At 42.0% G+C, this 15,091-nt stretch overlaps 1 protein-coding gene and 1 pseudogene across 6 annotated transcripts in view; both read right to left on the bottom strand.

Moving 5' to 3' along the window:
* The window catches only part of DIXDC1 (DIX domain containing 1), a 74,727-nt gene that overhangs the window by 44,806 nt on the left and 14,830 nt on the right, over window positions 1-15,091 (bottom strand). For all 6 annotated transcript variants that reach the window (XM_089915534.1, XM_089915533.1, XM_089915537.1 and 3 more), the window contains one exon: window positions 1-130. In XM_089915534.1, the coding sequence (XP_089771660.1) occupies window positions 1-130 (130 nt within the window). The remainder of the gene's footprint in view (window positions 131-15,091) is intronic.
* On the bottom strand, window positions 137-14,477 carry LOC149748811 (NADH dehydrogenase [ubiquinone] 1 alpha subcomplex subunit 1 pseudogene; annotated as a pseudogene).

Genomic DNA, 15,091 nt, shown 5'->3' with positions numbered 1-15,091 from the left:
CTACAATCTCGATGAGATACGCCAGGATCACCCCATCCCGGAGATCCTGTCGCAGGTCCTGCACAGGCTTCACTGCTGGCCTCTTCTTCAGCTGTGCGTTCACCCAGGCCACATATGCCTGCAGCTGTTGCTGGAAAATGAAAGGTGGAAGTAAGGCAATAGTTGCATATTACTCTTATCCTCTACCCTGCACCCTCTAAGGCAGCATTCGAGATTGGGCAATCTATATCCAGAGGGAGGAGGAGGTTTTAAGGAAAGAAAGAAAGATGGTCAGACATGGAGTATGTTCTAAAATTCTCTAGTTTTATGCTAGTCTCCAGGGGTAAGCTAACCTCTGACTTGGGTGGCAGTGTGGACACAGGTACGCAGGTGAGTGTTTCAGTGACTATGACTCCTGCTTTCCTTGAGTTTTGCTCTGTTAATGAGGGATAAAGGCTGGGCCAGAACCACAGCCAGTTTTCAAGTGTAACCACTGCTGCCAGCAACTCATTATGCTTCTCAGGAACAATCACTCATGTCCTGTATGCACAATGAACTGTGACACTCCTAAGAATTGATCTTGGGGAACGAGGAATCAACAGAAACCAAGCTCAGAAATGCCTCTCCCATAGCTGATTTCTTTACAATGAGACTTAACTGAACCCAATCCAAGGTTTATTCTCCTGAGCCTATAATCCTGGGACTGCTACGGAGCTAGTTTTAATCCATGCTTTATATTGTCAAAGAGGATCTAGTTACCTGAAACCTGCACAAAGAAAGAAAAAGAAAGGCTATGACGAGCAGTGTTCCTGAAGACTGGGGCTGCAGATGGAGGGAGCTTTCATTTATTTGCAGACAAAGCTATGGCCCAGTACCATCAGAAACCCGTCAGACTCAGGTTGGACACATAACTCATCCCAACACTTAGACAACCTTACATATTCCATTTTAAACACAGCTTGCATTCAGGTGTTTATTCTGATTATCTGCTCTGAAGATGGGCACTAAATATCAAAATAGCACATGAACAATGTCAGTACAGGCAGCAGTTCTGTCTGATTTCTGTAGAAGCCCAAGACCCTGAACCTAAAAATTAAGTTCAAAGGCTAACAGTATTAAACTATAATTTGGTTAAAGTACAGTTGATTTCTAAGCCCCAAGTACTTCCTTAATGAAATGATGTTGGAAATTACTCACTGGCTTCTTCCTGGGCTTAAATGAAATCTTCACTATTTTCTTTCTCTATGTCGATTTGTGGGAATAAATAAAGTCTTTTGGAAGGTAGTGCTAAGGCAATAATCTATCAGCTACGGACAAACTATAGGAAGTGCAATGATCAGCAGGAGGTGGGGGGAGGAATCTGATATTTACTGAGTACCTACCATGAACTAAACACTATTTTTGATGTTTTATATATGTTTTTTAAAATAAATTTACTTATTTACTTATTTTATTTTTGGCTGCGTTAAGCCTTCGTTGCTGCACGTGGGCTTTCTCTAGTTGTGGTGGGCGCGGGCTTCTCATTGCGGTGGCTTCTGCTGTTGCAGAGCACGGGCTCTAGGCACTCGGGCTTCAGTAGTTGCAGCACGCGGGCTCAGAAGTCGTGGCTCGCAGGCTCTAGAGCATAGGCTCAGTAGTTGTGGCACACGGGCTTAGCTGCTCCGCGGCATGTGGGATCTTCCCAGACCAGGGCTTGAACCCGTGTCCCCTGCATTGGCAAGTGGATTCTTAACCACTGCTCCACCAGGGAAGCCCCTATATATGTTTTAATGAGTTAATAATGTACCTGGAACACAGCCTGCCACAGTTGATGCTTACTAAATGGTCATTATTATTTTCATTATCATTATCTAATTCAGTTCTCACAAAAGCACTGAAGGGTCGGTATCATCTCCATTCTATGGATGAGGTTCAGAGAAATTATGCAACTTCTCTAATGTCCCCATAGCTAGGACCTGGCAGACCTGGTAAGGAAACCCAGTAAAGGTGGTCCAAGCATTTACCAAGGGCCTCTTGCTATTCAACTCACTCTGCAGAATAGAGGCGGCTGCACCTTCTGCCTTAACATGGGCCAGACTCCTGTCCAGGTCTGCTCCCACTGTACAGCCAAAACACTGTGTGAAGCAGGCCAGGCAAAGGGCACTTCCATAGCAAACCACTATGCTCCGGGCCAGAAAGGCATTATGGGTAACAGCTGGGTCAGATTACCAGGCTTATGTACAACTCTCTGTATCAAATCTCACCCCCAACCCACCTCCACACATTCCTGCTTAAAATCCTTCACTGGCTTCTCATTATCCTCAAGATAAAACCCAATCTCCTTAGCTGCATTTAAGTCTGTCATATGCTGGCCCTTACCTCTTCTCCAGCTTCACTCACTCCCTTTCCCCACTTTTGCCCCCCATGTTTCAGTTCATCCAAACCATGTGCAGTGCCCCAAATGCACCATGTTATCCAGCCACGCTACCTCCCCCTGCTTGCCATCTCCTCTTAAATCTCAGCTCAAGCATCACCTTTTCTAGGAAGCCTTCCCTGACCCTCCCACACACCTCAGACTCCGATCTCCTTGAGGAAGTCCTGTGTCAAGCAATCCGTTCAACAAGTTGAGTGCAGGCACTGTTCTGCTATGGGGCTACAAAGAGCGTTATGCCTTCGAGAAGTTTGCAGGAAAAATACGAGAAGAGAGGGAGAGGAAGAGAAGCTTGCAGGCTGGTAGAGACAAGCACTATGACAGGGGTGTACAAGGTGCTAAGAGAGTATTAGCCCAACCTGAAGCCCATGCTCGGCGGTGGAGGGGTTCCTGAAGGAGGAGAGGAGGCAGAGGGGACAGTGAGCTCAAAAGGAGCTCAGGTCTGAACTACGCTCTATGCAGGAAGTTGTAAGAGTTCAAGATTGTTGGACTCAGAGTAACAGGTGCTCAACAAATATCTGTTTGAATCAGTGAATCATTTGTCACATTTCATCAGGCCAAGACTTAAAATGATTGTAAAAGTTGATTATGCAAGGGCAGACAAGAACATGTATTTTTCATCATCAGGCCAAGACGATTTTACTTAAGTAACCATAGCCTTCTTTTGGTCAATGAATAAAAGTAAGTTGTCTCTGATGCAAAACTACTTTGAGGCTCCAAACAGTAATGTTCATGCACATTAATCACAGCTCTAGTCTTCCAGTAAAGAGGATTCTACAGCATAATAATTGTCACCACTATTCTGAACACCTACGCTGTGTCAAGAGCTATGCTAGGTCCTTAAACACATTTTCTCTAATGCTAATCTGCCAGGGATATTTTACTGTATCTATTTTGCTAACTGGAAACTGAGGCTCAAAAAAGGTGAAGTAAATTGTTCAAGGCCACCCAGACTGTAAACCATATGAAATTCACCCTGACTCCCAAGCCAGTGCTCCTTCCACTCTACACTCGACTACACTGCCAGCTAAATTAACGCATCCCGGAGGTTCAAATGACCTCACCAAAACTCTTAGAATGGAAGTCACTTCTTCCACCACATCCAGTGTTTGAGTCTCTTGTGTAATAATCTACAGTAAGTAGTTGTCTACTAATCGAAGTGTGCTCCCTGGACCAGCAGCATCAGTATCACCCAGGAGCCTGTTAGAAATGCACTCCCATAAAACATTGTAAATCAACTATACTTCAAAACAACTATACTTCAAATAGAATAGACTAAAATAAAATAAGGGCTTCCCTGGTGGCACAGTGGTTAAGAATCCGCCTGCCAATGCAGGGGACACAGGTTCGAGCCCTGGTCCAGAAAGATCCCACATGCCATGGAGCAACTAAGCCAGTGAGCCACAACTACTGAGCCCACATGCCACAACTACTGAAGCCCACGCGCCCAGAGTCCGTGCTCCTCAGCAAGAGAAGCCACCACAATGAGAAGCCCACGCACTGCAATGAAGAGGAGCCCCCACTCACTGCAACTAGAGAAAGCCCACGCGCAGCAACGAAGTCCCAATACAGCCAAAAATAAATTAAAAAATAAAAATAAAATAAAATGGAGGGCTTCCCTGGTGGCACAGTGGTTAAGAATCCGCCTGCCAATGCAGGAGACACGGGTTCGAGCCCTTGTCCGGGAAGATCCCACATGCCACGGAGCAACTAAGCCCGTGCGCCACAACTACTGAGCCTGTGCTCTAGAGCCCGCAAGCCACAACTACTGAGCCCACATGCCACAGCTACTGAAGCCTGCGTGCCTAGAGCCCGTGCTCCGCAACAAGAAAAGCCACGACAATGAGAAACCCGCGCACCACAACGAAGAGTAGCCCCCGCTCGCCACAACTAGAGAAAGACTGCGCGCAGCAACAAAGAGCCAACACGGCCAATAAATAAATAAATTAATTAATTTTAAAAAAAGAATAGCGGGACCCTTGAATTGGGTCCCCAATTTCTAATAAATAAATAAAATGGAAATGCAGACTCTCAAACAGTGCCCCAGCTCTAATGAATTAGAACCTGGTTTTGTTTTTTTGTTTTTTTTTGAACCTGTATTTTTAAAAGAGTCCCCTCATCTTGTATTTTCTCTGTCCCAGCTCTGTAATCAGCTATTTCTCAAAAGAAAACAATTCTGGCTCCTTTTACTGGAGAACAGTTTTTAGAATCCAAACTTTGGGCATGAGGTGTGCTCATTCTACTTGGGTGACATTCTGGGCCCGCTCGGTAGTAGAGTAGGAAATATGTGTATGTATACACACATACACACGTATCTGTGTCTACTCATCTTGACAGACTGATGGAGAGACATACCATGAATTATCCTGATCCCGCCTCCAGCCCAACACCACAGGGTTCACCTCTCTTTTCCCTTTTCCTTATATGTAACTCCTTTCTCCCACAGTGAGAAATCTGACCCTATTCACAATATATTTACCAACATTTCCGCAGTCCTAGAAAACACATCAAATAGTTTGACTTGCTAATCCATACCTTGTGAAAAACAAATTTACTAACCAGAACATAATATTTGTATATAGTTCTTTTTGTCTTTGGCCTTACAGTGTACACTCAAAATACTGATTCCAAAGTGACTTAGGTTAGTTCTTTTCTTTCCACCACCTTCAGTGTGGTTATGTTACTAACTGCAATATGGTTAGGTACATTTATTACAATTTACAGTCCATTTTGGGTTCTCCTCACGTTTTGGTGGATTTTAATTATTTATTTTTGGGGTAGGAGAAAGATTACCATGATTCTAAAAGTCAGAGCTATATAAAAACATATATTCAGAAGTATCACTCCTCCATCATTCTTTCTACTCCATTCCCTTTTCTCCATTCTTTCCACCCCATTCCTATCCTCCCCTGTAGGTAACCAATCAGATTCGTCCTATGTTATCTGGGGGAAAAAAGAGATGTATATTTTCTTATTTCCCTTTCCTTCTTATGTGAAAAACAGCATAGTATTGATATTCTTTTATCACCTGCACTTTTCACTTCACTTCAATTAATATTCACTTAATATATTCTGGAAATCACCCCATAATGGTCTAGAGATCTTCCTTATTTTACAGCTACATAGTACTCCATTATGTGGCTATGCCATAATTTATTCAACCACTCTTCTACATATGCACATTCAGGTTTTTTCCAATATTTTGCTATTAGAAACGCTGCAGCAATGAGTACACTTATGCGTGCGTATTTTCATGTTGATGGAGGTCTACCTTCAGGGTAGATTCAAAGAAGATTGCTAGGTAAAAAGGCACATTAAGTAGATAGCTTTACCATATATTGCCAAAATCCCTGCCAAAAGCATTGTATTCATTTGCATTCCCAACAGCAATGCATGAGAGCGCATTTTCCCACAGCCTTGCCAACAGAACATGTTGTCATACTTTAAAATTTTTGCCAGTGTGATAGATAGGTGAGAAATTGTATCTCAGTGCTGTTTTAATCTTCATTTCTTTAGTTATGAGTTTGAACCTCCTTTGGTAGGTTTAAGAATCCATTTTATATTCTTATCTTTTATATCTTTTTTATATCTACATGAATTGTCTGTTCACATCTCTTTCCCATTTTTCTATCAAAGTGTTTGGTCCTTTGTGCCTCCATTTTTAAGAGTTCTTTATATATTAGGAATGTTACCCTTTTGTCTTTGACATATGTTGCAGAGATTTCCCAGTTTGTCAGTCATCTTTTGACTTGGTTTATGGTAGTTTTTTGGCCATGAAAAGGTTTTCATTTTTATATAATCAAATTTACTGATATTTTATTTTATTGCCTCTGAATTTTGAGTCATGGTCAGAAAGCCTTTCCCTACACTGAGGTGAAAGAATTCACCTCTGCTTTTTTCTAGTTCTCATATGGTTTCAAAATTGTATACATTTAGATCCCTGATCCATTTGGAATTTATTCGTGTATGATATGAGATATAGATACAATTTATCTTTTTTCAAATGGCTACCCAGTTGTTCCAGCACCATTTACTAAAAAGACACTCTTTACCCCAGGGATTTGAGATGCCACCTTTATCATATACTAAATTTCCAGAGTTTAGGTCTATTTCTGGACTTTGTATTCTATATCACTTGTATATTTGTTTATTCATGCACCAGTACCAAAATGTTTTATTTGTAGAGGCTTTATAGTATATTTTAATATCTGGTACTAGTCCCTCCCCCTTGAAATTTTTCTCTTTTTAATGTTTTCTTGTCTATTCTTGCAAACTTATTTCCCCATATGAACTTCCATAAAGCCTGTCAGAATTTTTATTGGGATTATATTAAATTTATAAATTGACATAGCCAGAACTGTTACCTTTATGATGTTGAATCACCCTATTCAAGAATAGGGGGTGTCTTTCCATTTGTTCAAATGTGTCTTTCAGGAGTGTCTTGAAGTTTTCCTCTTGTAGGTTTTATACATTTCCTGTTAAGTTCACTTCTAAGTATTCAATTCTTCTTTATTGTGATTATAAATGTGGTTTTCTCTACCATATTACATTCTGTAATTGGTTACTCTTTGTGTATGTGAAAGCTGTAGGTTAATTTTATATCCTGTTACCTTATCTTCTATTGTTTGTTTTATCAGTAATTCTCAATGCTTTCCAGGATTACTGTCATATCATCTACAAAAAGAAATAGTTTTACTTCTTTACTAAGCCTTGTGCCTCTAATCAATTTCTAAATACCCCTGGTACAATGTTGACCAGTAGTGGAGATAGTGGGCATCCTTCCCTGTTTCTGGACTTAGAGAAAATACTTGTAGTGTTTCCCAATTTAGAAAGTGACTGGTTTTTAGGAATAAGGTATGTGTGTGTGTGTGTGTGTGTGTGTGTGTGTGTGTGTGTGTATATATATATATATATGGTTATTTATTTATTTATTTATTTTATCATGTTAAGAAAGAATACATCAAGTATTCTTTTCTTTTTATTTTTTCGACTTTTTTGGGGGTTTGTCTGTTTGTTTATTTATTTTTGGCTGCGTTGGGTCTTTACTGCTGCATGTGGGCTTTCTCTAGTTGCTGCAAGCAGGGGCTCCTCTTCATTGTGGTGCACAAGCTTCTCATTGTGGTGCACAAGCTTCTCATTGCAGTGTACGAGCTTCTAGCTTCTTGTTGCGGAGCACGGGCTCTAGGTGCATGGGCTTCAGTTGTTGTGGCATGTGGGCTCAGTAGTTGTGGCATGTGGGCTCAGTAGCTATGGCTTGCAGGCTCTAGAGCACAGGCCCTGTAGTTGAGGTGCAAGGGCTCTAGAGCACATGCTCAGTAGTTGTGGCGCATGGACTTAGTTGCTTCGCAGCACGTGGGATCTTCCCAGACCAGGGCTGGAACTCACGTCCCCTGCATTGGCAGGCGGATTCTTAACCACTGCGCCACCAGGGAAGTCCCTACTTTTTTGTTTTATTTTTATCACACACTATAAAATACAGGGCATGCTACACAATACACTGCATAACCTTCTAGCAGGGGTAGACGAGCGTAACTGAGTTATTTTTCATCCATCAGGAAAATGCTTCCTTAATCAATGTTCTCCAAACCCTTTAACACATAGTAACGATTAACTCCAGAGATGCGCCTATGTCTTTCCATCAAGCTCCACTGATACGAATAATGGGCAACCATTTTTTCCTTGCCCCTGTTAGTGAACCTGTGGATGCGCGCAGTGGCCTTTCGCAGTTTGAACAAGCACATGGTCATGATGGCGATCCCAGAGTGAATCTCGAACCACATCTCGATGCCATTACCAAGCAAGTCTTATTTTCTTGAGTGGTTTTATAAGGAACGGGTGTTAAATTTTGATGAAAGTTTTGTCAGCATTTATGGAGATAATTCTATGATTATTGTTCCTGAGATCTAATATGGTATATGTGGATTTCCTAATAATGAACCTACCTTGCATTTCTGGAGTTAAACCTATTTGATCATAATAATTACATTTTTAGTGTGGTTTTGAATTTTGTTCGCTAATAAAATATTTACTAGTGCTATATTAGTACTATATTTGTTGTACTTTTTCATGGGTATTCACAAGTAGTATTAGTCTGTAGTTTTCTTTTTTGCACTACCATGTAGGTATATGCATAAAATGAAGCAGGAAGTTTCTCCTTATTTTCAATCCTCTGACATCATCTGTAGAGCACTGGGACTGTCTGACGAGTGGAGGTTTTGCAGAATTCCCCTGTGAAATAATTTCTGCCTGGTACTTTTTTGAGGAATAGTTCCTTATTAAGGTTCTCTATTTCATCTACAGAAATTGGTCTGTTTAAATATTCCATTTCTATCAATTTTAGTAATCAGAATTTCCCTCAGAAATTATCAATTTCACCAAAGTTTTAAAATTTATTTGTACAGACCTGCAAAGACTGTTACAATTTTTTCTGTTTCAAGGATTACTTCTCCACTCTCATTTCTTATTTTGTATATTTGTGCTTTCTCCTTTTTTCTTCCTCATCACGTTTATTTTCATCATTTTATTTTGTCTATTTTTACAAATGGTTTCAAGAATTATTGCTATTCTGGCCTAAATCCCTCTAAAACCATAATATCTAGAACCAAACCCAATACTCTGGCTATAAAATCAGACAAGATATTTCACATTCTTTTCTCCTTCTCTTCCCCTTCTTCCTCCTCCTCTTCTTCTCCTTTTTTTGTTACCACCTCACATAGTTGACTCAGTGCTATCAACCAAACCCCTAAAAATTTTTAACACATTCTGCTGTGAAGCCAGTCTCCTCTATTTCCATTCTTGTATAACTGGTCTTCTTGACGCATATTTACCTTTAACAAATTTCAACTGGTTAGATCCCATCTCACAAGATCCTTCCAGATCCTGTCACTTCATGTATTCATTTATTCAAATCAACCAACATTGCCAGGCATTGTGCCAGGCTCACTGATTACAGGCATATAAATAACTCTAATACAAAATGATTACTGCAACAATGGAGAAGTGTTAAAAAACGCTATCTATGCACAGAAGGAGCAACAGGTTGGAATGATGAGGCTATCGGGGAAAGATCAAGAGGAAAGAAGACATTTGTCTGGTTCTTTAAGGATATTTGCCAATTGGAGAAGAGTAGAAGGGTATCCTAGTGAGCAGTAATTAAAAAAAAAAAAAAAGGAAAGAAAAGAAAAAGAAAGGAAGAGCCTGAAGGCATATGGTATCTTGGAGGAACAGCCAGTTAACAAATCAGTGTGTGGGCAGAGCTGTAAGTGGCAGGCAATGATTTTGGAGAAACAGGTCAGCACAAAACCTACCAGAACTTAGACTTAAAGCCTAAAGAGCTTCAAAAGGAAAGCATGGAGTTTTGGAACAGGAGAGTGAAACGGTGAGACATGTATCTTAGAAAGGTCACTCTGGACGCAGCAGAACATGGGACAGAAAGAGCAGCATCCAGGCAATAATTCAAGTGAGAGAAGATGAAGGCCTAAACTGAAGCAGTACAGTTAGAAAAGGACAAATTACAGAATTAAGTCAGAGATGACTGACAGGAGGTAGGCAGTGACGAAAAGAGAGAGTCCAAAACGTCATACGTGTGTGTGTCTATATATGTGTGTGCATATATATTTATACAGTTGACCCTTGAACAACATGGGTTTGAACAGTGTGCATCCAATTATAAACAGACTACTTTCTTTTTTTTAACCTTTTTATTAATTTATTTTTTTGTTGCAGTATAATTGATTTATAATTTTTTTTTTTTTTTTGGCTGTGCTGCGCAGCTTGTGGGATCCCAGTTCCCCAACCAGGGATCGAAGTTGGGTCCTCAGCAGCGAAAGCGCAGTCTCAACCACTGGACTGCCAGGGAATTCCCTACACAGATTTTTTTCAAGAGTAAATACGACAGTACTATAATGTCTGCGGTTAGTTAATGCAGATGTGGAGGGACTGTGGGCCTCCAAGGGGCTAACTATAAGTTATATGCAGTTTTCCCACTATGCGGAGGGCTGGTGCCCCTAACACCCATGTTGTTCAAGGGTCAAATATGTAAATATTTATCCCCCCCTTCACATTGATTAGAGATGTGGAACTACTATTACCATATTACAGATGTGGAAACCACAGTTCAGAGCAACAAGCCCAGGGTCACAGGACAGGTAAGTGGCAGAACAAGGATCTCATCCCAGTGCTGACTCCAAATCCTGGGATCTACAACACCCACAAAAGTAAGGTGAACCATAAGAAGTTATTTTGGCAGGAAAGGGAGTGGAGAGAGAGGGCACTGAGGGAAAGAAGAGAATGAAAATGCACTGAGTGCCCATCCCTGTCAGCCACTGAATGAAGCTCTTTGTATGCATTATCTCCTTTAATCATCATATCCAGTCATTAAAATCGATTTTATTAGCCCCATTTTTCACGTGGAAAACCTTGCTCAAGAGCATAGTGCTGATAAGTGGTGAAAATGGAATCTGAACCCACCCCATCTTACTCTAAAGAATGTATTATTTCTACTACAGCAAAGAAAGCATACAATGAGAGAAAAGGAAGGAATGCTCAGGTCAGAGGCTGGGGTATATCAACATCAAAGGGGCAAGTGAAGTGAGCAGCAAAAAAAATTCTTTTAGGGAGTCCCCTGGTGGCCTAGTGGTTATGATTCTGGGCTTTCACTGTAGGGGATCGGGTTCAATCCCTGGCTGGGGAACTGAGATCCTGCAAGCCTCGCAGCGTGGCCAAAAAAAAAAAAAAATTATTTTAGAACATGCAATCAGAGGGACAGGCGAAGAATCAAGAGAAAGTGTTATGTGGGAATCCAGGACCAGAGAATGTTAAGACGGGTGGTCAGGAAGGTCAAATGCTATAGAAAAGTCAGGCTGAGGACTGTAAAACCCATTTCATTTACATTTAAGAGGCTTTGGTGACCTTTTTGAGAACTGATAGCATGCACGGTGGGGTGAAAAGTCAGATGGCAGTGAACTGAGAAGACCTCAGGAAGGAGGAAAACAGAAATGGTGAGAGGAGGAGAGAGGGTATTTGCTGGAGAGGAAGGTGGGAAGGAATGAGGGTTTTTTAGGATGAGAGGACATTTGCAGGCTGAGATGAGGGGTTAGTGAAGCAGAAACAGACACAGGGGGAGGAGCACGAATGAGGAGGGAAGAGGGCCACTTCCTCTGATGACGATGAGAGCCAGGAATAGGTACCTCTGTGGGGAGACGGGGAGGTGGGGAAGACAGCAGCTGAAGGAGCTCAAATCCAATTGCCCCTCTATCCATTATAAAGTAGGCAGGTCTTCCTGTTGAGAGTGAAAGGGACAGGGAGAGTGACGGAGGCTTCAGGAAAGGGACCCTGTGGGAAGCTGGAAAGAGCTAAAGATTTCCTGGCAGCACCAAGGACTCAGCTGGGGCTGGAAATTGTAATTTTGTAATTGAATCAATCCGCAAGGTTCTGTGTTTCCTCTAGAAGTGCTCAGCAGGCCTGGGCCCTGAGTGGAAGAAACCAGAAATAGGCTAATGTAGGACCAGAACTGGTCAGAGGAGAGGCAGAGATCGCCAAGGCAAAGGAAGTGAGGATGGTGATGAGAGTGTATTTGAAGGGATTGATCGTGGAATCTGCACCTGGGAGAAGAAACTAAATGAAAGCTGATAAACTGAGAAGATGGAGAAGAGTAAGGAGAAGAGAACTTGGTGCGATTGAAAATAAGTTTCATGGGAATGGAGGAGTGTGGAAATTGGGGCTTTGAGCACCGAGTGGAGTTTCAGAGTTCACGATTTCAGGGGTAGGGCAATTCTGTGGAATAAGATGCAGGATGTGGCCTCAGTACGTGCCCTTAGTGAAGTGGCACAGAGGGGGACAATCATTGCAGTGGGGACGGTCAAGGAATTACAAGGCAGGACTGTCTTCATCATGGATCCTGAAGTCATTCCAGAAGAGTGGTAGATGGTTAAATCCTGAGGATATTTACTACTCTGCCCAGAGTCATGTGATTTTTAAAACTGATAAGCATGTCTTCAGTGCAATCATTGATAAAAAATTTTAGTTGAAGAAAGGCCTTTGTCATGTCACTACTATGACTGCATGTTGATCTGTTAAGTGGCATCTAACAAAGAGATCAGAGATTCACGCGTGAGTGGGACTATTCTTGTCCACAGGTTAAGGGTCACATTGACTTCAGGTCTCGGCCTCTCGCTTTAAATCTAACTTGGGAGCCAACCACTAAACCAAGCCTCAGTTTGTCTCCTCTTTGACTTGAAGATTCCTGTACTTCTCACCTAGGGGGCAGGCAAGACCTAGTTCTTGCTATAAATGCCTGCTGCTGGCTCTGAAAAAAACTGATCTGAAGGACAAAGTACACACTTACGAGGACCAACCACACCACCCACTTTCCTTGCCCACAAAGATGTTTATCTTAAAAGAGGCCTGGGGTGCAAGCCCGGGCCCTGAGTAGCTCTGCTGCTAGGTTTTACAACTGACTACACCTGCTCCTGCAGCAGATGAAATAACATGTGCTTTTTGTAAGAGGCTGTTACCCTCTGAGGTGTTGGACTAGTAGTTTTATTTTTATTTTCCTCCTCCTCCTTTTTGCTTCATAATCTTTTTTCAAATTATAACTTCTATGAACTCCAGATATGTAGAATAGGGAAAAGCAGAGCTTCTCTGTTAGGGCTGGGGTGGGAATCCACAGGTCAGTTCACTTACTTTCTTTTTCTCTAACTCCACCCACCCCCCACCCAGACCCCCCGGACATCTGAAATAACTCCTTAGGGCTTCTTTCAGCAGCCGGGGAAAAAAGCACTGCATTTTGTTTCCTTCTAGCACTGTCATTTTGTAAGTCTATTATTCAGTGAAGACAAGATGCAACAGGTTCCAAAATATGAAAGTATCTTGGTTATTAAGAAATATATCTTGAACATGCCCCCCAGTTCTTGATCTGTTTCCAGCAGCAGCTGGAGAAGCACAGTAGGACCACAGTCAGGTTCAAATCAGGCCCCTGGGGGTGTTGTAGCTCACAGCTCTTGGGGTAGCTGCCCAGCTCACAATACTTCCCTTCTCTAGAAACACGCCCCCTCTGCAAAAACAGTGGTGGGCCCCAGGACCAGCTGGTATCATGTAACCCCATCTACTGGCCACAGGTGACTGGTCTAGCTGAGTTGATTGGTCAAATCCAGCCAATCTCTGGAATTTTTTGATCTGGCATTTAGGAATCGAGTCAGTTTTCTCTCTCTGTCTCTGACAAAGTTGTAAGATATAAAAGTTGGATGTTGCCATAAGCCATGTTGCCCACCTGAGAGAAAAGTCATTTGTAGTGAGAAGGAACAGAGCTACCCACAGAAAGAACCAGAGATAAGAGACAGAGAGCAGAGGGAGAGATCCTGCCAGTGTTTTGAGTTCTTGATTTTCATTGTTTCTGGGACACAGCCCAATCCTTGCCCTTTCCATGGTTTAGTTTTTCAGCCTTTTCCTTGGATTCCATGAGTCAGTAAATTCCACTTTCTATCTCTGCCATTTCAAGATGGGTTCTTGGCACTTTACAACCAAACTAATAAAGGAAACAAGACAATCCAACAGACGATGTCAGTGGCAGCACAGAAGTAATCTCAGTCCAGGATTAACATCTCTCATTTGTTCTGGGGAAGCTAGAAGGATGCCTGTGCAATCCAAAAGTTAAGAAAGACAGAGTTTTTATGACAATCTGAGTCAGGCCTCAGGGGGAGGAAAAGCAGACATAGCAATAGTCAAAACTGTGTGAGCAGGATTTTGCGTTGATGAGACTAGACCGCTAAAGCTGTGAGAGCAATGGTAATACCAGGGAGCGGCTGGAGGTATCTCCATCAGCTTCCTCCAGGTCACTCCAAAACTGAACAAGAATATGAGATAAAACTCTTCCAGAACAGACAATTCTGTCCACATTCTTCCTTTGTGCAAGGAAGCTTTCTTGTCAACAAATGTAACTTTCTTTCTGTTTTTCTTTGGGACCTGAACTTCCTTCCAAACAAGTCTGTAAACCCAGCCTCTGCTCTCTATCTACTCTAAGCCTCTAGGTCAAAGAGAATTCCTGCAGGGGACTTATGCCATTAGAGTTGCAAAAGCACTGACTGAGCTTCACCAGCTTTACCTTGTGTTCCCAGTGGAGAGACATCCAAGGAGTTGGCTTTATGGCTCCCTGCTGGCCAGCAAGAGAGACAAACACGAAAAGCGCGGGCTCTTGCGGTGCGCTGGAGAGAGAGTTCAGGAGGAGGCCTGAATGGCTCAGGAAGGAAATCAGTTCTACAGTGAAACCAGATACCTGTTTAGAACTCTGAGACCCTCCTCCAGCTGCAGAAGATGAGATGGGGGTGGAGACATTGCTGAGAAACTGAGAGGAAGGCAGGAGGTTTGGAAACCTGGAGTTATTACTGGCCTAAATTCTCCCAGTAAAAGAATGCAATATTGTATTTCTTTTCTATTAACTCTTTCAGGCCTTTACTGAACCAGGAAAAGCTATTCATTGAACCTGATGGGTAAACACTTAAAAATAAAGTTAGTAAGTAAAAATATCATTAAATGTATTCTTCCCTGTATGGGCAGAGCTCTTTGTATTCCTGTTCAGCCCAGTGGTCAAAGAATAATGATATGGTGAAATCTGAAAAGATACCATCTCCTAACCTTATTTTAAAATTTCCATTAACTGTGAGTTCAACAAACACTCTGTTTCTTCATGAGTACATGTTACAAGGT

This window comes from Delphinapterus leucas, chromosome 7 (genome assembly GCF_059928025.1).
Source record: "Delphinapterus leucas isolate spDelLeu-1000000601 "Yukka" chromosome 7, BTC_Dleu_Yukka2, whole genome shotgun sequence".
Classification (NCBI taxonomy): Eukaryota; Metazoa; Chordata; class Mammalia; order Artiodactyla; family Monodontidae; genus Delphinapterus; species Delphinapterus leucas.
Note: the sequence above shows the minus strand (reverse complement) of the source record. Positions and strands in the feature narration are given on the sequence as shown.